The 21242-nt window shown below is 41.0% G+C and overlaps 1 protein-coding gene across 5 annotated transcripts in view; it reads right to left on the bottom strand.

The window, feature by feature from the left end:
- rab11fip4b (RAB11 family interacting protein 4 (class II) b) overlaps positions 1-21242 on the bottom strand; it is a 42210-nt gene that overhangs the window by 7426 nt on the left and 13542 nt on the right. For 4 of the 5 annotated variants that reach the window (XM_079882577.1, XM_079882578.1, XM_079882581.1 and 1 more), the window contains 9 exons: positions 13968-14184; positions 13608-13796; positions 11450-11578; positions 9905-9940; positions 7967-8066; positions 6346-6449; positions 5967-6107; positions 3883-3964; positions 1252-1389 (listed from right to left, as the gene is read on the bottom strand). In XM_079882577.1, coding sequence (XP_079738703.1) covers positions 1252-1389; positions 3883-3964; positions 5967-6107; positions 6346-6449; positions 7967-8066; positions 9905-9940; positions 11450-11578; positions 13608-13796; positions 13968-14184 — 1136 coding nt within the window. Of the gene's footprint in view, positions 1-1251; positions 1390-3882; positions 3965-5966; positions 6108-6345; positions 6450-7966; positions 8067-9904; positions 9941-11449; positions 11579-13607; positions 13797-13967; positions 14186-21242 lie in introns of all 5 variants that reach the window. The other variant, XM_079882579.1, reaches the window with a different exon arrangement.

Below are 21242 nucleotides of genomic sequence, written 5' to 3'. Positions count from 1 at the left end.
GGTGCATTATCCTGCTGGAAGTAGCCATCAGAGGATGGGTACATGGTGGTCATAAAGGGATGGACATGGTCAGAAACAATGCTCAGGTAGGCCGTGGCATTTAAACGATGCCCAATTGGCACTAAGGGGCCTAAAGTGTGCCAAGAAAACATCCCCCACACCATTACACCACCACCACCAGCCTGCACAGTGGTAACAAGGCATGATGGATCCATGTTCTCATTCTGTTTACGCCAAATTCTGACTCTACCATCTGAATGTCTCAACAGAAATCAAGACTCAGACCAGGCAACATTTTTCCAGTCTTCAACTGTCCAATTTTGGTGAGCTTGTGCAAATTGTAGCCTCTTTTTCCTATTTGTAGTGGAGATGAGTGGTACCCGGTGGGGTCTTCTGCTGTTGTAGCCCATCCGCCTCAAGGTTGTGCGTGTTGTGGCTTCACAAATGCTTTGCTGCATACCTCGGTTGTAACGAGTGGTTATTTCAGTCAAAGTTGCTCTTCTATCAGCTTGAATCAGTCGGCCCATTCTCCTCTGACCTCTAGCATCAACAAGGCATTTTCGCCCACAGGACTGCCTCATACTGGATGTTTTTCCCTTTTCACACCATTCTTTGTAAACCCTAGAAATGGTTGTGCGTGAAAATCCCAGTAACTGAGCAGATTGTGAAATACTCAGACCGGCCCGTCTGGCACCAACAACCATGCCACGCTCAAAATTGCTTAAATCACCTTTCTTTCCCATTCTGACATTCAGTTTGGAGTTCAGGAGATTGTCTTGACCAGGACCACACCCCTAAATGCATTGAAGCAACTGCCATGTGATTGGTTGATTAGATAATTGCATTAATGAGAAATTGAACAGGTGTTCCTAATAATCCTTTAGGTGAGTGTATTTGAGCTACTACATGGCATAAAAGATTAGGAAGAGCTTTTGTCAACTTTCTGTATAACGTTCTGAATAAACGATTGTTTAAATCACTGCCATTTTTACAGTGTTTACATTAAATTTACTTTAGTGACCAGTGGGCAGAATCACCAGTATCTCAATCTAAGTTTCTATGGGATTTTCTATAAATCAAAAGTTGCCAATTTGTACATGAAAATATTCTTAAAAAATGCTAGATGATTGCACGGTATGGCCATAGTTCTCAAATCATTATAATAAAGACATTTCTGTCACTAATAGGTTGTTTAGTATGTCTGTTTTAACTAGTGTCAAAAAATAAGCATATTTTAGAATATGGTCTTACCTCCTGCATGGTATCTTTTTCCTTCTTAAACTCATTTCTATTCTGTTGTAGCTTGTCCATCATCTTCTTGTACAGATCCATCTCATCCTTCAACCGCAGGCTCGTATCCTCCAGCTTATCTGTCATCCGCTGCCTCTCCTTCACAAACACAAACAGGACATTTAAGCAGGTGTACAGTCAATTTGGACAATTAGGCTACTTGTCATTTATTTAAGATCCCCATTATGTCATTTTTTTGTGAGCTCTCTGAACAAAACAATTAAAAATAAATCTGATATAATAGTGAAGGGGGTGGATTGGAATCCACTGCTGCTTCAATGTATATGTGATGAGTGATTATAATCAAGGTATTATCAATATTTTTCCTTCTAAATATCACGAGTTGAATGACTTCTATAAGCTTATGAGATTTTACTTTGTTATAGAAGTCACCAGTGTGATTACTGAAATGTTCTTTTCATGTATTCTCTAATGTCTGTATTTGATATGAATGCAGTAACAGTGCTTGCTCATTCAGCCCGGCATCCAGAAATGAAATATGGAAAGATGTTTTGTTAAGAAAGGTCTTCAACATGTGTCAGTAGTACATACTGTACATCTGTTTTTCTAGGGTACTCTGACAACTATGGTCACAGGGGTCAATGAAGTCTATAGTTTAAGGGACCATCTCTCCAGTTAGACTGAAGTGTAGCTCTCTTTGAGAGAAAGAACGCATTTTCTTGATGTTTTGAGAGGACTCTCCTGTTTATAGTTGTAGCGTGGCCAAATCCAACCTTGGAAAAGAAGTGTGTCGGTGTGTGCGCTAGTCTTTTTAGTTGCAGGTTAAGGAACCACTGGCATTATTGGAGATTGACTGAGTTGTTGTTCTGGACATGTTGGCGCCCAGCAACCCAAATCTGAGAACTGGAAGGTCATGACGTGCCTAACTTCAGGGTCCGAGTGTCAGCTGCATAATCGACGGAGATATGCTTCAGTCTATCTGTATATGAGTGGAAAATTACTATGTTTATCTATTTCATAGCCAATCAGAAACTGCAACTGGTCCTTGGGTCCTAAACTGTTTGCCCCTAACAATAGTAAGTTGGCATTTAGTTGGCAAACCCTTTTTGATCAAATTCTAACCAACATTCAAGAATGTTGTAAGAACTGCCAAATGGCTTTACGAGCCAGAACATGTGTTAGAAACAAATTTTGTTCTAAACATTTAAAGGTACACTATGTAACTTTTGGTCCTCTAGCAGATAAAAAAAAAAAAAAAAACTGCATGCATTTTACGAAAATACATTGTTTCGGTTGTGCTTCAGCTCTTTGCGACTGCGGATGAAAATGGTTCCTACTTATATCTAAAAATCCTACTGCTCATAAAACGTTCACTACAAGGCTTATGAGTTTAGGTGGAAATTATTTTACTGTAGCTATACCCATTAATAGACACGGTACTTCCTTGAAAATAAATTCCAGCACAGTGCTACAACAACCCATAATGAAATGACCCTTCACAATAGATAATGCTTTACATTGAACTCTGTTAGAGCTACATATGGCAATTTATCCGTTCAATAAAATACCTTTCTCACCTGTTGAGTAATAAAAATGTCATCTCCGGGTAGTTTTTTTACAATATTTTAAATTCCTCAGTTCTCGCCATCTCCGAAAAGCCAAGTCAATGTTGATTCTCATTTTATTGTGAGCTCTGTCGCATTCTCTTTTTGCCAGCAGACTCTCCTCTGTTCTACGTTTTTAAAACTGGTTTGAGATTTAGATAGCCTAGAAATCTAGACTCACCCTAGCGGCAGCTAAATTTATTTTGCAGCCAGGGTAGTCTAGCAACTCTCCGTTGACTTTCGGAGCTGTAAAAACCTAAATTGGGTCAGGCCAATCACATCGTGTATAGAGTAGGCGGGGCGGGCTTAACATGATGACGACAGAGTTGCGACGGTTCCCTGCTACTTGAAAACAAAGAAGAGCTGCTGCTGGAGAACAGCGGTCTTTCGAATCGGCTTTGGCCGCGACTCTGGAGGACTTGGAGTTAAGTTTTTCTTTGAGAAAAGAGCAAAGAATGGCACTTAAGTCATTCTTAAAAAAGGAAGATGTGTTCGTAGTTTTGCCGGCCAGATTCAAAAGTTGAATCTATCAACTAACTAACGTTAGCTCCGCTGTTGGGAAAACGCTCTGGTTGGTTGAAGCGATGTCCTATTGCATGCAGAGGGAATTTGAAAGACAGCCATTTATCCCGCCCCTCGGATTGAGCCGTGTCTATGGAGAGTTGCCAGACCTAACATCTTGATGTAGGTCTGGCTTGCCAGGCTAAGATTTGTCAACCTTCTTGCTCGTTGTGACATCTAACCATACATGCGTCAAAGTGGCCGGAGCAACTTTTCTTTATTTACGGATATGACGACACACACACGGGCAAGTGACGCATGTACGCAATTTTCTGCGAAACCATTTTAGAAGGATTGATGATGTATTAAATCATTATTTAAATTCTGTTAATTTTGAACACAAAAATAAAAATATAGTGTACCTTTAAATAAAGCAGTACCATTACAAGCATTCATTCATCCTCATTTACATTTCCTTCAACCTAAATAAAAATGGTCAAGAATATGTATAGTAAAACTGTCCCACCTCATCCAGTTTATCTGTCTGGGATTTTAGTCTGTTCATATTCATTGCCATCTCTCCATTTTCCTCATCTAGATGATGTAGTCTGCCGGTAGAAAAAAGAAAAGAAGCATTCCATCATACTACTAATGCTATAAGTGTCCACTGCACAATAGCTCTGTGAATCAAGATCTCAGGTTTCTAGATATAATGTAATGGTCCCTTCAGTGGCTTAACAGCGTTGCTTTTCTCTCTAACACCCTTATAAAGGACCATCTGAGACTGCTTCATAAGTGCACTATTGGAATATACACCAATACAGGAAAACCTACAAGGAAGAGTATTCAACTCAACTCCCTGCCATTGATGGAAATTTCCAGCATTTGTGACAACGTTTCCTTGCCATTCACGGAAATTTACGGCTTTCCGTGTTGTCACTGTTATACCGTAGGGTGCGCTATGACACCTGAAAGAGTACTGAATCTCCTGATCAAAAGGCATGTAAAAAAGAAGCAGAAACAAGCAGTATCATATGCAAGCACATGCATAAGTACAATAAAGCGATCATCAACTTTAAACGGCATATAAATCAAAACTGCCAAATTTTACTGAATGAAATTTCCACCCAGGACGAGCTATAGGACTGTGCAAGCATTAGGGGTGTTGATGGACTCGATCTACTTCATCTACTGTATGTTTTGATCATCGTTCTGAATCCGATCTGGATGTAGTATTTGACAAAAACGCATTTTTCTCAGCTTTTTGCTCAAATTGTTTTTTTAATGAAACTTTCAAAACATTCAAGTGCTGATAAAAAAAGAATGCATTAAGATAAAATGGGTTTATTTTGTTTAAAAGCAGAGGCTCTGTTCTTTCTTTTGATATATTGCATGTTCACATGTTCATTCAACAAAGTATTCTGGGGACCATGAAAATTTTGTGAAAATGATTAAAAATGCTGGCGGTGACTGGCAACTTTAAAAAAGTAAATAAATAAGAAACTGATGGGGAAAGAGTTTAAAAAGCTGAAATAGCGGGTGGACAGTGGAGTGTAAAACCTGCCTAGGCAAATATGTAAACTCAAAATGAGTTACAGTATAAAAAAATATTTAAAATTAAGCATTATTGTATTTACTGCATGACAAAAAAGATTAGCATTAATCTGTATTCTTTATACATTTACTTTAGAAGCAAATTTCTATAAAATGTGTTTTTAAAACAGAATTGCATTTATTTTTGTTACCCTATAGTACAGACAAATAGTTTTATTGTTCTTATTTTCTAAGTCACACTACTGATTAAAAATGTGAAATTATTAAGAATTTCTTATGTTTTTGTAAACGTCTCTTATGCTCACCAAGGCTGCATTTATTTGATCAAATCAAAAAGTAAAAACAGTAATATTGTTAAATATTATAATTTCTACACATTTATTATGAAATACATAAAAAAAACATTTAAAATAACTATTTTATATTTTATATATTTTAAAGTGTAATTTATTCCTGTGATGGCAGTTGTGCTGCTTAATATTTTTGTGGAAATCTCGATACACTACAATTAAAAAGTTTGGTGTATATAAGATTTTAAAAAAATGGATCACGATTTCTACAAAAATATTTTTAAAAGTTTATGCTAAACTATTTTTAGCATTATTAATTGAGTACCAATAATAGTTGATAACCAAGCAACAAATCAGCCTATTAGAATAATTTCTGAAGGATCATGTGACTGAACACTGGAGCAATGATGCTGAAAACTCGGATTTGCCATCACAGGAATTTATATTTTTTTTTTTACAAATGTATTAAAATAGAAAACAGTTATTTTAAATTGTAATAATATTTCACAATATTAGTGTTTTTTTTTTTTTTTTTTTTTACTGTATTTTTAAATCAAATAAATATGCCCTTGGTGGGCATAAGAGACTTAATTATTCCAAACTTAAATCTCACTAAGTTTTTAGTTTGATTTATCTAAATTGAGCTTGTTTTAAAAATATTTGTATATTTTTATCGGAAAAAAAAATTTATCCAACAAGACTCGAAATTCTTAAGAATTTTTTTTTTACAATTCACATTGTGCTGCATTGTTATTTTGTCTCTCACCGATTTGTAAGCAGCTCTATCTGTGTGTTCTTGTCTTTCTCCAGTCGACTGTAGGCCTCTCTGTGTCTCCTGAGCTCCTCCTCCATTATGTTTTCCTCTCTGGTCTCCTGGTCTTTTAGCTGCTCCTCCAACTCGTGAATCCTGTTGAAAAAACAGTCCTCATCATTAACATGAATCTTTAACAGACCTGCTGAGGCACGTTTTGACCTTTTGGCATTTAGCAAATGCAAAACTTTTGCTAAGACTATTTTCATAGAACACTTTGCTAGAGGAAAGAATCTGCTCTTTAAAGAGACAAGTATGCAAATACATATGCATATAAAATAGTTCCAATGAAATGAACAATGTGTGGGTGGGTGGACCTTGAGTAGCAATTCACCTGTGGACCAACTGTATGTTTTCCTGTTTCAGCTTGGACTTCACATCCCCGTTCATCAGAATCTCATTTTCCAGCTCTGTCACTTTCTTGTCCAAGTAACTCACCTGTGTAAGAAACAACAATGAATGTAAATCTCACTATTAGTGGCTGCTTCTGTACCAGTCTTGTCTGAATGACCATCAGCACGACCATGAAAAAAGTTTTGCAACAACAGTAGGCTACATGTTAAAGGTTTTAAAAGTGTTTGCGTGTATAAACCTGTATTGATCCGGTTTTAAATAAATATAAGAAACAGGTGTTTTTCAACTATGAGCACATTTGGCCCTGTAGACATTTAGAAAATAAACTCTACTCTGAACTCTCTCTTTCTCTCTCTCTCTCTGTGCGTCTGTGTGTGTCATCATAATCCACGATTTCCACAACAACTTTACTTGCCTTGTACCTTGAATGATGTACTTGCATGTTATATATTGCATTTAATAGCATTCTGTGGTGAAAATGATCATGGGCGGCGCTAGGGGTGGGCTTTTGTATGTTTTTAGCAGAGCCATAGACGTTTTCCAACGGCTCTGATTTTTAGTAAAGCCCAGAATGTTTTGTTACCTTGTCTTTTTTATAGATCTTAAAAAATAATCTCAAAAATAATTTTGAATATGATTACAGCGTCCGCGCTTACCTAATGCTGACAAGTGCATTTTACAGGTTTATATTTAGATTTTCTCCCTTTGTATCAAAGGTACTTGCAACGTGCTTTTGCAGTATTGAGCATTGTAGCCAATCGCAGACGTCTGTTGAACGAAACGGCCAATCACAGGCGTTTAAAAGAGTCGCTTCGCTGAAGATCTGTTTTGCGATCTTATCATTATAGCCAATAAACTGTAGATGCAAATAAGAGATATTTCACTGCAATGTATTTGATATTCTTGATGCTGCTCTGTAGCGCTCCATTATGCATCGCCAAAATTATTAAAGAAGGTCGGGCTTCATTCTTATTATGAAAGTCGAAAACGCAAAACGTTTCTTGCACCGTCATATTCAGTTAGCATGAATCATGAAAATGATAGCATATTTTCAATTCAAAACAGTTGTCAAATATTAAACGTTTATATACTTACATTTTACCAGGCATTTTTTCACTGTTAAAACTAGCGTTGCGTAGGAACAGTGTTCAGTGAATGGTAATGTGTGCATACTTTAAAATAAAACATTTATTTACAAATAGTTTAAATTGATTACTTCACAAATAAAATACATTTATATAAAACACTAAACATTTATGCACATAAACGCAATTGAAAAGCAGAAGAAAAAAAACAATGTTTTGGCAACAAAAAGAAAAGTCTGAAATGTGTTAATTAAATCAATCCATGGGACATAAAAGTGCACAAAGTTGAAGAAACACCCAGATACAGACAAAATCCAATTTAAGTATCAGCATCATCTAGACCCATTTGACCCCCTGCATTAAGAAGCTTACACATATACGTATGTGATTTCCTGAGTAGAGATCAGTACTAAGCGTGTGTTTAAAAAGACACTCCAAAGATAGTCTGCATTGGTGATGCGGTTTTCACAGGACTATGATTGGGAAGTAGATGAGTGTGCTGTGAGGGGATTTTACCTTCTCAGTAATGTCTAGTTCACAGGAGTCAATGCTGTCATTGAACAAATCCTCTGTGCTGCCGTGACTACTGCTGAGGTTACTGTTGTGGAGCAGCTGCCTGTTGGACCCACATGCATACACACAAAAACAGGAACAATTTAATCATAGAATACTATCATGCATCGCAATAAGACATAAGGCAATTATATTTTGATTTATCACACAAAACATCAGTTCATTTTGTGTACCCTCAGCATTCAGATCCCATGCTGACAGCTAAATTTTGCAAGAGGAACGTCCCACTTACCTCTCTGCTCAGTTCTATGGATGGATTGGACTACACTGCAGCATCAATTACTTGCAAACTACGCTACCCATACTGCATCACTGCACCCATCCATTCTATGAATCTACATTCAATCCCTGTGCATCTTTAGGAGCACTGCAGTTACAAGCGAGAGAAGGCACTGACCAGCAGAGGCATTATGAGTGCTGGAGCAGTGCCCGATCCAGTCCACCCACCCACACAGAACCAAAAAGTACTCGTCTAAAAGACACATGCGCATGCGCAGGCATGAAGACTATTCTCTTGTCCCACTTACATTAGGCTCTGAGAGACGTTAACTTGTGTGTACACAAATACACATTCACACTCAGACTGGTTGCCAAAGGGACAAGAAAAACTGCCATTCAGCCACACAATTTTTGCCACCCAGCGTTTACACTCCCACACAACATTTGATCAGGTTCTTACAATTAAACACATATATATATATATATATATATATATATATATTAGGGCTGTCAAAAGATTAATCGCGATTAATCGCATCCAAAATAAAAGTTTGTGTTTACATAATATATGTGTGTGTACTGTGTATAATTATTTTGTATATATAAATACACACACATGCATGTATATATTTAAGAAATATTTGCATACATATACTGTATATATATTTATATAGTTTATATTATATATAAATATATATTTTTTTATATATAAATAACACATTTTTCTTAAATATATACATGCATGTGTGTGTATTTATATATACAAATTTAATTATACACAGTACACACACATATATTATTAAAAACAAACTTTTATTTTGGATGCGATTAATCGCGATTAATCTTTTGACAGCCCTAATATATATATATATATATATATATATATATATATATATATATATATATATATATATATATATATATATATATATATATATATATATATATATATATAAAAATCACTGTTTGGATTTAAATAGGCAAATACTTAAGGATAGTTATTGCAGTGATTATTATGTTTCTAGTATGTTATATGTTAGGGAACAGTTCTTCTAACCCTAAATGATGGAGTGTGTAGCTTTTTATTTCTTAAACAACCATGTAGGAAGACACATCATGGCCAATAATCCAGGATGACAAAACCAAGATTCATCAGGTTCAAATTGTGAAAGAATGGTTGGGAGGGAGCATGAAGAATTGTTTTCACGCATGAATTGGCACCTCTGAGTCCAGACCTTAAATTCTTTGAAAGTCTTTGAGATGTTTGGTGTGACTTTACTGAGGGGTTGTTGGGGTACATTATACCAAAAATCTTTGCAGATACTGGTCTGGAGCACATATAAATGCAATGCTCCACAGCTCTGTTTTTTTATTTCCTCTATTGTGAAATCTTCAGTTTACTTAACTTTGGAGTCTACAATTTCACTAAAATCATTAAACAAAATGATTCGAATTTACATGTTCATATTTTCATCTTCCTTTCCCAAATTTTCTTCACCTCATGATTAAATATTTAGCCTGCCAGATTAATATTGATGATATGACTTCCACAAATTCACATAACACAGTCATAGCAGTGAGGGAGATGGAAACACAATAATGATTAACAGCAGCATAGACTACACAAACAAACACTGAGCAGAGTGATATGGAGTGACCTACCTTCCAAATGCAGTGCTGGAGATCTTTCTGTTTGGGCTAAAAGAAAAAAAAAGATAGATAGATTAAACTTTTTTTTCTTCTGTTTTTAACAACTGTTCAGTAAAACACCATATATGTACATATGAGAATTGGCTTGCATAATTTTTTAATAATAACATAATTGAATGTTTGACCTTGACAAAAGCAGCCAATGCTACAATTGTGTAAAAATTAAGAAAATCATTGTTAAAGATTTACTTCTTCCCAAATGATGTTACATTCTATTAAATCAGTTAAACATTACTTTCTTTCTAATGAAAAATACACAAAAAGAGATTTGTACAACAAATAATTGAATAGTAATTAAACACATTGTATATGATTTCAATTATAGTATAGAGTCAAGATGGTCAAGTGCTCTGATGTGGGACAGATCAAAATACAGACATGCTAGTTAATAGATCTCAAGACAAAAACATGGGATTTGTGGACCTTTTAAAAAAATAATGGGACACCAAATTGTACCTTATCAGTGGAAAGTGTCATAGGCTTTATTCCATTTTTGGACATTGCACTTAACCCAGGCTCACCCACAACCTATTTGAATATAGTGTCAGCCTTGACACGAGTTCAGATACCTCCAACTTTACCAATGCTCACAAAAAGTCTTTAAATAGAGTTTTCAAAGAATTAGAAATGTATATGGTAAAGCACATACTACAATTCATTAAACTCTCTCCGGTTCATACACACACACATAGATTTATTGCCGACAGCTTTTTTCCAGCAGTGACAGAATGAGGTGTGAACTAATGCATTTCTTGAAGCAGTCTGCTGACAGAGCATTTAGCTTTCATTCCTCCTCTCTATCCCTCCACCCATCCTGTCTTTTTCTCTTTCTTCCCCTTCTATCTGATGCCCTCTTCCCAAAACAACATGAACAACATGTTCCATCTGATCTAATTCCTATTTCATCTTTTATTTTGAAAGGCTAAGATATGAGTGGCTAATTAAAGCCCCCTCAAAAGAGAAAAATGTTAAAGTAAACTCACTGACAATCTTTGAAACCAGCAATGATGAAGAAAAGAAGAGAGAAGATCTGGTTGTATCTCCGGATTCTCAACAAATCATCAGAATCCAAAGGCTTGCAAGTTTGTTCATGTGTTGTTATTGATGCGAGTGAGAAAGAAGAAGAGACACCGAGAGACGGCAAAATAAGAATGCGTAGAGACAGATTAAAGTGTGGATGTGTGCAGGTGCTAATAAAGCTCTAATGGGCACTAAAGTGGTAGGCTGGATGATGTATGAAAAAGAGAGCGAATCATTAGTGGTGCAGAGAGACTGCAGAAAGATATCAGAGCCCTCGTACACTGACATTAACTCCTAGAGGAAAACCCTGCTTCTATCACCCTGTCGCTTTAATATTGTCTATTGTGGCCCCGGGAAGAGAATGAAGAACAAATAACTTCTAATCCTCCCAGAGAGCACCCCCCCCCCCGCCACCCCCCGGGTGAAAAAGTATTTCATATCTTTCATAACAAATGTAAACTGTAGTCAATGTTGTACCTGTTGGTTTTGAGGTTTTTCAGCCTATTCTCCAGGTCATTGAGCAGACTGACCCTCTTACAGCACTGAGAGCAAAACACGTCCATCTGTTCACCAGCGCGGCGCATCTTCCGAGGAGTCTGACCAGCACTGGATGGGCGAGAGTGAAGGTCAAAATAAGAACATAAATGCAATGTTCTCCCCAATGGAAGCATCATGTCCATCCAAACATCCCTCAAGTCAAGTATATTTCTAAAGAACTATTGAGTCTCATTCACTAATAATTGCGTGGATTATTTCGTATTTGTACGCACAGGAGAACTTCTCACGAAAAATCTCGGCCTGATTCACAACACGTTTACACAAACATGAATTTATTCTTAACATCGTTCTGGGGGCTCATTTATAACCGCTGCGTACGCACAAAACAGGCCCTGAAAGAGGCGTCCGCCACTTCCGACGCATAAGTTGTGATTTATGAAAACAAACTTGAAGGGAAAATTTGCGCACATGCATGCTAACTCTGACCCATTCGTACGAACATTTGGGAGACGGAGCAGTTTGGCGACACCGATGGTGAGCTGACAGCAGATAAAGGAAAACCACTTTAAATCTTCATTATGAGTCCTAATCATAAATACAGTGCATGTTCACAATAACAGTTTAAATAATGATTTAAACATGTTTTACATTTGATATACATATTTAGATTAAATATGCCATTCTCATTAATGGAGTTAAGCACTTAAATTACATTAAATCATTACCGAGAAGTTACAAAAAAAGAATTCTATTCTAATATAGAAATATTTGTAGTGGATGCGACACTTTTGAACACTTTTCCTGTGGCATGTTGTGTTTTAATGTTTTAACTACAGCGAGGATTGCTTAGCGCATGATAATAGCAGAACTTATAGTCTTAGAAAATACTTTCGAGCAAATAATGATCAATAATGCACAATAAGGCCTATCTGTTTCCATTAAAAATATTGAAAAAATTAAAAATACTATTTGGCCAGTGGAAAAGATTGAGAAAAACTTTTTCTGAAATGTATTTTATACTATTTGATTTATTTATTCAAAGCAATATTATTTTAGCAATGTAATGTGATGACGGCACATCCGTATCTCATATTTTCCTAATGTCTTGTACCATTAAATGAATACTTCACCGATTAGCATTAAAGCGTAACTCTCGCCAAAATGCAACCTAGGGTCTTTTTGTTAATCTAACCGAGGCAAACTTTCGTTTAAAAGCATAATTAGAATGGAAACGCCACTTTTGAATTTGACCGTATTTTTGTTTTCGGTCAAATTGCCTTTTGAATGGGAGTGCTAGGGGCATGACTATGTTAGCATTAAAATCGCTATTTTAAAAACACTAAGAAGGCTCGACGCAACATAAAACTTTGCTCGAAGCATCACCAGGGGCTCTACACATGAACTCGAGCATTGAGAACATTGTTTGTGTGCGCACACAGAGTTTACTAAAAAGAAAGATTTTGAACATCTCACTGTAGCTGTTGTTGTTTCCATCCGCCGGCATTTTGTCAGTCGAAAATTGTCGATCTCGGCGATGCCGGCAGACGGAAACAACAACACCTACAGTGAGTTGTTCCAAACTTCCAAAGATAGAAAAATCAACATTTTAATTTTGGGTTATAACTTGATTTGCAATCAGATTAGTGCATATTAGATGACAGAATATGCATCTTAAAAATCCACAGATTCTCTTTCATTTGATATTTACTACATTTCATTTAATATATTCTACAAACAAACATCTACTTCCTTACATGTTAAAAAAAATAGACATAATGACTGAACAGACAGGAAGGGTAAAATGTTTCCCCTTTTATTATTAAAATAAAAATAAAAGGAAGTCAATTTGGTTAACAAAAGAATATTCTACTCTCTACTCTGTGCTAAAAAATTAATAAAACCATTTTGGACAGTGTCAGGACTAAAAAGCATCATAGTGCTGTTTGAGTGAGGAAGTTTCCCACAGTCTATTGTTTCCCATTCTATTCACTAATACAGTTACTGAAAGAAATCCTGTGTAATGAAGACTGATATCTGGATTTCTTAACTAATTATTCTTTCATTTTAAAGTAAATCCCTCTGAAAACAGACCTAGGGGCAGTCAGAGAGAGAAACACACACATAGACACACACTTACCTGGAAGAAACAGAGGAGCCCAGATCTGAGCATCCATTAATGCGGATCTCATCATCTGGACAGGGGTTGCTAGCAGTGTATTCTCCATCCTCTCCTTCTCCATAGTCCTCAAACTGCTCCTCATTTAATGAGGCAGATGAATGTGTAGATTGATCAGAAGTCTCGGAGCGATTACACATCTGACTAAACCTGCAGCAATGAGAGATTTTTTTTGTGCGCTTTAGGCTTTACCTGTAGATTTTTTTCCCCCACTTAAGAAAGCAATTATTATTCCATTCACGCATTCATTTACAAATCAATAAATTCAGCCTTATATTGAGAAAACGATAATAAAAAGTAAACGAAAATAAAAGCACTCACTTTTCTCCTGGGAGGCAAAGCCCAATCCCTTCCTCTTTTTCTCCAGTTCTCCCTCCATCTGATATCACAGATGACGGAGCACTGTCTACTGCACTGTCTCTGTCTGACTCTCTCTCCACCCCTCTGCCTTCCTCACCCTCCTCATCCTCAAGCATTGGGCCATCTAGGCACTCCTGGATGGACATTGATGACTGTAGCCCGGCCTGTCCTGATTGTTCTGTCAAAAGCAAAAGAGATTAAACTGTTAGAATAGTCACAGCACAACACCTAACTAGGGTTACATAAGAACAGAAACCATTCTGAAAATATCACAGACTCATTGATGTCTGTCAGAGATAAAATCTCGGTTACACTTAATTTCCAAAGTCCTCCCCTTACAAAGACCCGCCCCTTACCAAGTGTATAAACCACTAGCACGCGCTATCTTACCTCAGTGAGCATATTTGCTTCTCGTGCAGCAAGCGGGGCAAGCTTGGTGGATCTCTCCACTCGATGTTTCAGAGAACCGGGGTTACGAACAGTAACCTATTGTTCTCTTTCATCATCTCGTTTCGAGATTCACCTATGGGAGATATGGACAGCTCCCCGATTGCCCAATACACTACAATGAGGCCCTGAAAGCCAAAGGACGGTCACCTGGAAAGGCGGTGCATGACACGTCACAAAGTGAGACAGACACATAGCAACGAAGAATAACATGTGATAACATGCATTCGTGAACAAACCTGACCACCCTCATAATGGTGAATATCTGGTGCCAGGTGCAGGTTAGAAACATGCTTAGTGACCTTAAAGTGCTGGGCTAAGGGAAAGCTCAATCACCTCACATGTGAATGCCGGGAAGCATTTTGGCATAAAGGCCGGGTTGGGCCTGAGAAAAACTTTATCTCCACTGAGAGAGAATTTAGTGCACGAGGGATGAACAGAGAGTGCATGCAGATCACTGACGCGCTTGGCAGATGCCAGGGCCAGGAGCAGAGCTGTCTTTAAAGACAATGTCTTAAGGGAAATGCTTCCCAGGGGCTCAAACGGCTGATGAGCCATTGCTTCCAGCACCATGGAGAGGTCCCACTCAGGAACTACTCTCCTGGGTACCGGAAGAGAGCGGCGTGCGCCCTTCATAAACCTACGAAAAAGGGGGTGTTGCCCCACCGTAGAGCTGTCAAATCCCACATGACATGCAGCGATAGCCGCTAAATAGACCTTAATAGTGGAAAAGGATCTTCCCTCATCCATAAGATCCTGCAAAAAGCATAAAATGTCAGTGGTAGAGCACTGATATGAAGTTAATCGTCGCCCTTCACACCACTCTTCAAACATCCGCCACTTACAGTCGTAAAGGGACCGTGTCGAAGATGCCCTGGCACCCTGAATAGTGGCCACAACACGTGGGGGGAGGAATAGCAGGTCCCCGTTCCCCGTTCGCCTGGGATAGCAGGTCCGTGCGAAGTGGGAGGGGCCACGGCTGGGCATACAGCAGAGGGATAATCTCTGAGAGCCACGGTGCCTTGAGCCACCTGGGAGCTATCAGAATCATGGTCAAGCTCTGCTCCCTCACCCTGACCAGAGACGGCGTTATGAGGCAAAGGGGAGGAAATGCGTAGAGCAGCACGTTCGGCCACGGATGTGCCAGTGCGTCCACGCCGAGTGGGGCGTCCTCGTCCCGTAGCGAGAAGAACATAGGACAATGGGCATTTTCGCACGAGGCGAAGAGATCTACGGTTGCCTGGCCGAACCTCCTCCACAGTAGACCCACTATCTGAGGATGGAGGCACCAGTCCCCGTAGAGAGGGTTTCCCCTTGACAAGAGGTCTGCGCCCCTGTTCAGTATGCCCGGGACATGTGTTGCCCGTAACGACAGAAAGTGCTGTCTGCTCCATACTAACAGCTTGAGAGCGAGAGCATGCAGTTTGGAGGAGCGCATCCCCCCCGGCGGTTGATATATGCTACGGCTGTCGTGTTGTCGCAGCGCACAAGCACATGTTGGCCCTGCAAGCGGGGCAGAAAGTAATTCAGAGCCTTCCACACCGTGAGGAGCTCTAAATAATTTATCTGGGCTGAGTGAAGTGTGCTTGGCCACACACCATTCACTGTTCTGTCCTCTTGCGTGGCTCCCCATCCTGTTAAGGATGCGTCTGTCGTTACTACTTGCCGCAGCATAATCGCCCCGAGAGGGGTCCCATGCGCGTAAAACTCTGCGTTCCTCCAGTGGCGCAGCGCTACTGTGCACGTGCACGTGCACTTTGACAGAGCGGCGGAGATCGTGTAAAGGGCTGAGGTGAAGAGATAAAACCCACTTCATGAACGCCCTCATTCTCAGCAGGCCCAAAGGCAGGACATGAATAACCTCCGCCATAAGACCCTGTAACCTGAGACATGCGCGATAATGTACTCTCGCTCCTTCCCTGAATTGTGTGAGGCAATTCATTAAGGAGAGAACGCGCTCTTGTGACAGACGCGCGCGCATTGTACCCGAATTCAGCTCCAGACCCAGAAAAATTACTCTCTGCGTGGGAGTGAAATTGCTCTTGCTCACATTCACTCTGAAGCAGAGCGCTGTGATGTGCACGAATACACGGGCAGTGTTTTGCATGACGATCTCTCTCGAATCGGCTATAATAAGCCAATCGTCTATGTAAGTCAGGATTTTGAGCCCCGCTATTCTCAGCGGGGCTAACCCCGCCTCCACACACAGACAAAATGTTCTCGGGCTGAGAGCTAGGCCAAACGGAAGCACTGTGAACTCGTAACATATGCCTTGAAAGGCGAAACGAAGAAACTTCCTGTGTGAAGGATAAATGCTTTTGTGGAAAAAAGCATCTTTCAGATCGATCGATGTGAACCAATCGTTCTGTTTTATTGCACGAGAGAGAACGTTGTGGGTTAACATTCTGAAATTGTATTTCCTTAAATGTTTGTTCAACACTGAGATCCAGAATAGGACGAAGAGAACCGTCTTTCTTTGGGATCAGGAAATAACGGGAGTAAAAATCCTGATGACACTGATGCGGAGGCACTGCTCGCACCGCCCCTTTCTCAAGGAGAGAAGATATCTCGTCTTTCAGAATGTGCGCGGAGCTCTCTTCTGTGTGAGAAAAGATAACTCCGTTGAAACGTGGAGGTTTTCTGGCAAACTGAAGCCTGTAGCCCTTCATTATGGTGCACATCACCCAATCTGGGGGCGACACAGACTGCCAGGCTGTCACGTGTGACATGAGGGAGCCCACACTCACCGGAGAATTGCTTAGGGCTGGCAATACAACTGGATTGTTCATTTGTGATACAATGGCGCCATCTAGTGGACAACTTAGGGGCGACATGTCAGATTTCTGAGGAACAACAGCACTGGGCAGAGCTTCCGCTCTCAGTGTTAGATAATTCTGTTGTTTTTTATTTTTTATTTTTGAAACACACACAGGGATATGAACCTTTATTGAATGTGTGAGAGGTTGTTTGTGCAAACTGTGAAGAGACTGTGGTTGAGCACTTTTCAACAGTGTTGGGGCACTTTTTGGCAGTGAATTTCCCCCTAGTTCTGAAACTAGAAGCTGGGAGGGGAAATTTTGTATGGACCACACTTGAACTTGTGACAAGTCCGTGTTGAACTGAGGTTGGGCACCCGAACGAGGGAAAAGGGGCCCTCGAGTTAAGAACTTCCTCTTTTTGGGTAAAGGGGGAGACAAACTCAAACCTGTGTCCAATGGGCTGGCCGCCCAAAAACCTGGACAGAGAAGCCCCTGGGGCTGCGCATCAGGTATGCCTCTTCCTCTTCCCGTCCGACGGGGTAGAGTTGTTGGGCTTTTTCGCTGCGGCCGCAGGGCTTAGGAGGATGGTTGGGCTGCTGGCTGGGTGGCCTGCTGCGAGCCTTGGGTCTGGTCGTGTTGTGGTACGGCCGTACCGTGGCCGGGGCCTGAGGGGGCCGTGCGGGGGGCTGATGCGGAGTGGCCTTTCTAGGCAGGCACAGTTTAAATGCCTCATCCTCCTTGTCATCACACCGCTGTTGCATAAGGGCAACAGCAGGGCCGAAAATAGCCTGGCCTGGTTCCACCGGCGCTCCTGCTATGCGGCGTTTCTCGCTGTCGGGCAGACCAGAGAGATTGAGCCAGAGGGTGAGTTCCCCCACGACGGATAAGGCCATAGAACATCCGCCGGTTTGGACGGCCTGGCGGGCGTTGCGAAGGACCAGATCGTTGACGGTGACGATCTCCTTCCACAGCGTCGGAGATTGCACGCCTTTCTCCAGGTGCGAGCTCATATTCAACAGCAGCTCCGCCTGGTAGGCCGAGAGGAGGGAGGAAACATTAAGAGCCCGAACTGCGAGGGCCGAGGCCTTGTACGAGGCCTGGAAGACAGAAGCTGAGAAGCGGTCCATCTTATTGGGGAGAGCTGGCCTAGGGGGGGCCAGTAATCCTCCCTGCGAGGGGTTAAGGTGTCTGGCAATCGAAGGCTCGATGGTGGGAGGGTCACCCATACCACATGTCCTTCACCTCCAGACCCGCTAAGCCATGCTTAAGATCGAACGGGTCTCTCCAGCAGTGGCTTAGCGCACGCGGGGAGGACCGGCATGAGCTGCTTCCTAGGACCAGGAGGGGGCCCCAGGAGCTTGCCGTCATACACATCCCTCTCTTGGTCGGTGGCATTCTGGAGGGCCGGCCATTCGATGCCGAGACGAGCGGCCGCTCGCTCACACACCTCGAGAAGGACCGCGTGCGGCAGTGTAGCCGAGCCACTAACCGGGGCAGCTTGGGCGGACGGGATGGTTTCCTCGTCGCCCGAGCCATCAAGTATAGCGGGATCCTCGTCCTCGCCTGAGCCGGGCAGCTCATAGTCGAGCGAGGAAGCACCGGGAAGAAATTCCTCGAGTAAACCCTCAGACTGGTCAGCCCAGCTGAGAGAAGGCAAGCTCTGGGAGGCCCCCGGAGCTGCCACGTTTTCACCTACTCCCACATCCGAGTCGTACTGATCATCCTCGCTTTGGGTGGACGCAACCTTAAGTCGGCGTCGGAGAAGCTTCCTAGGCAGGGCGAGGCAATGGCTGCAGTTTTCTGGAAGTGAAAGCGCTTCTACAGCGTGCTTTAATCCCGTGCAAACCACGCAAAAGGGATGGGTATCCCTCATGGCGATGAGTGAACCGCAGTAGGGATGGGCGATATGGCCTAAAAAATTTATCACGATAATTTCAGGTATTTATTGCGATAACGATACACATGACGATAAATTATTTTCTTCTGTAAAATATCAGATTATGTTATGTTTAAGTTGTGTTGTGTTTTGTTTAATTCCATTTTTCTTTATTTATATTTAGTTTTTCTTTATTTAAAATTCGTTTTTCTTTATTTAAATTTCTTTTTTTTTCTTTATTTAAATTTCGTTTTTCTTTATTTAAATTTCGTTTTTATTTATTTAAATTTTGTTTTTTTATTTATTTAAATTTCGTTTTTATTTATTTAAATCTACCCTTTACTGTGTCAGTAATTTGTTAGTCAGAAAAATATTAGACTACATTTTTAAAAGTATTGCTTAAGTTAACAGACCTGTGTGTGTGTGTGTGTGTGTGTGTGTGTGTGTGTGTGTGTGTGTGTGTGTGTGTGTGTGTGTGTGTGTGTGTTATATCACTAGTGCAGTGTCCGTGCAGTGTCCGTTCTCGGAGCATATAAGCCCTGCTCGCGTGATGTGAGCAGACACACTCGGTCTCTCTCGCGCACTTTCGCTCGCGCGCGCAGACACACTCGGTCTCTCTCGCGCACTGTCGCTCGCTCGCGCAGTTCGTTTCGCTTTTGTCCAGTCCGGCGCCTCATATGCCGCTTCCCGCTCGCGCTGTTCTGTAGTTTCTGCAAACTTTACATATTACGGTAGTTTGCTGCTCATCTGATTTTCTGTAACCAAACCAGTTCCAAATTGTGGAGGTAGCTCCTCGCTTAACAACAAGCTTCTCCTCAGCCTCACGTCTGCCTTCCGCCATGCTTGTTTTCACTCCGCACGTGAACAGTGAATCGGGCACGCACAAAACTACGTCATCAACTAGACTTATCGTTATTATCGCGAGGAGACAAATTTTTATCGTGGGGAGAATTTTCGGCGGTATATCGCAAACGATAAGATATCGCCCATCCCTAAACTGCAGGCGGCAGGACATGCACGCGACTGCGAATCAGACGGGTTAGCAGGACCGGAGGCCATACTAACAGCTTGTTTGTGATCCATGGGAGAGGTGAAAGCTAAGACGCAGGCGGGCAGCCTGAGCGAATCCAGGTAGCGAGCGTGGGTGGCTTGCAACCAGAAACCAATCGCAACTGAACGTAACCGACTAACAATCACGCCAAGCGGGGGCTGATCAAAGATGATATATCCTCCTGTTGACTGTAGTGAAGTCAGCGAAACACGTAGAGCAGCGAAGCAAAGAGGTTGCGAGAAGCAAATAACAACTGAGGTAAGATGCTTGCTAGTGCTTGCTAGACGCGTGCTAGTGGTTTATACACTTGGTAAGGGGCGGGTCCCTTACCGGGCATTGGTCACGCGCTTCTGTCTGTCAGGCCAGACTTGGTGCAATTGGATGCTTCTGCAGAGGTCAGGTGCGGATGCCCTTCCCATAGGTGGATCTCGAAACGAGATGATGAAAGAGAACACAAAAGTTTCATCACAGCTACTGGCTAAAATTGTGTAGAAACCCATGCTACCTCTTTGCATTCTGCTTGGCATTTACAGAAGAATGGACAGAACTGGGAAAGCATAAAGCATTCTCTTCCCAATTTTTAATCAATCAGACACTGCTTCTGTGGTTTACAAAACTGGCTCTACAACTAACAGTCACTTTTGTAAGTTGATCTCACAGCAGGTGGGTGTGAATGTGTGAGAAAGAAAAAAAAGTGCTTTTTAGTATTCTGCTGTGCTGAACATGAGGGGGTAGGGATACAAAATGCCAGTGTGTGTGGTCAGGGTGCTTGATCAGCGAGTGGTCCTACAGACACAGACACACACACACACACACACAAAGAATTTTTTCTTTCATACTCTCTCACATTTCGTTGCAAAGGACAAAATCAAATCAGGTCGCAAAACTGAGGTAATTATGTGCTCTTCTATTTGTGAATAGATCTCCTCCTCCACAATATGATCATTAACTGTCTCAGCAGAGTATGGTTACCCATATTTGAGCACCCGATTAGAAATGCACACAACACGCCGCAGCGTGAAACATGACATTCAAAGCCCTGCAGGAAGCTCTTACATAAAGGATAGCAACATCCATTCGTAAAGCTAGAAAGTGAACCGTCT

Source organism: Squalius cephalus, assembly GCF_949319135.1.
Source record: "Squalius cephalus genome assembly, chromosome: 10".
In the NCBI taxonomy this organism is placed as follows: domain Eukaryota; kingdom Metazoa; phylum Chordata; class Actinopteri; order Cypriniformes; family Leuciscidae; genus Squalius; species Squalius cephalus.
Note: the sequence above shows the minus strand (reverse complement) of the source record. Positions and strands in the feature narration are given on the sequence as shown.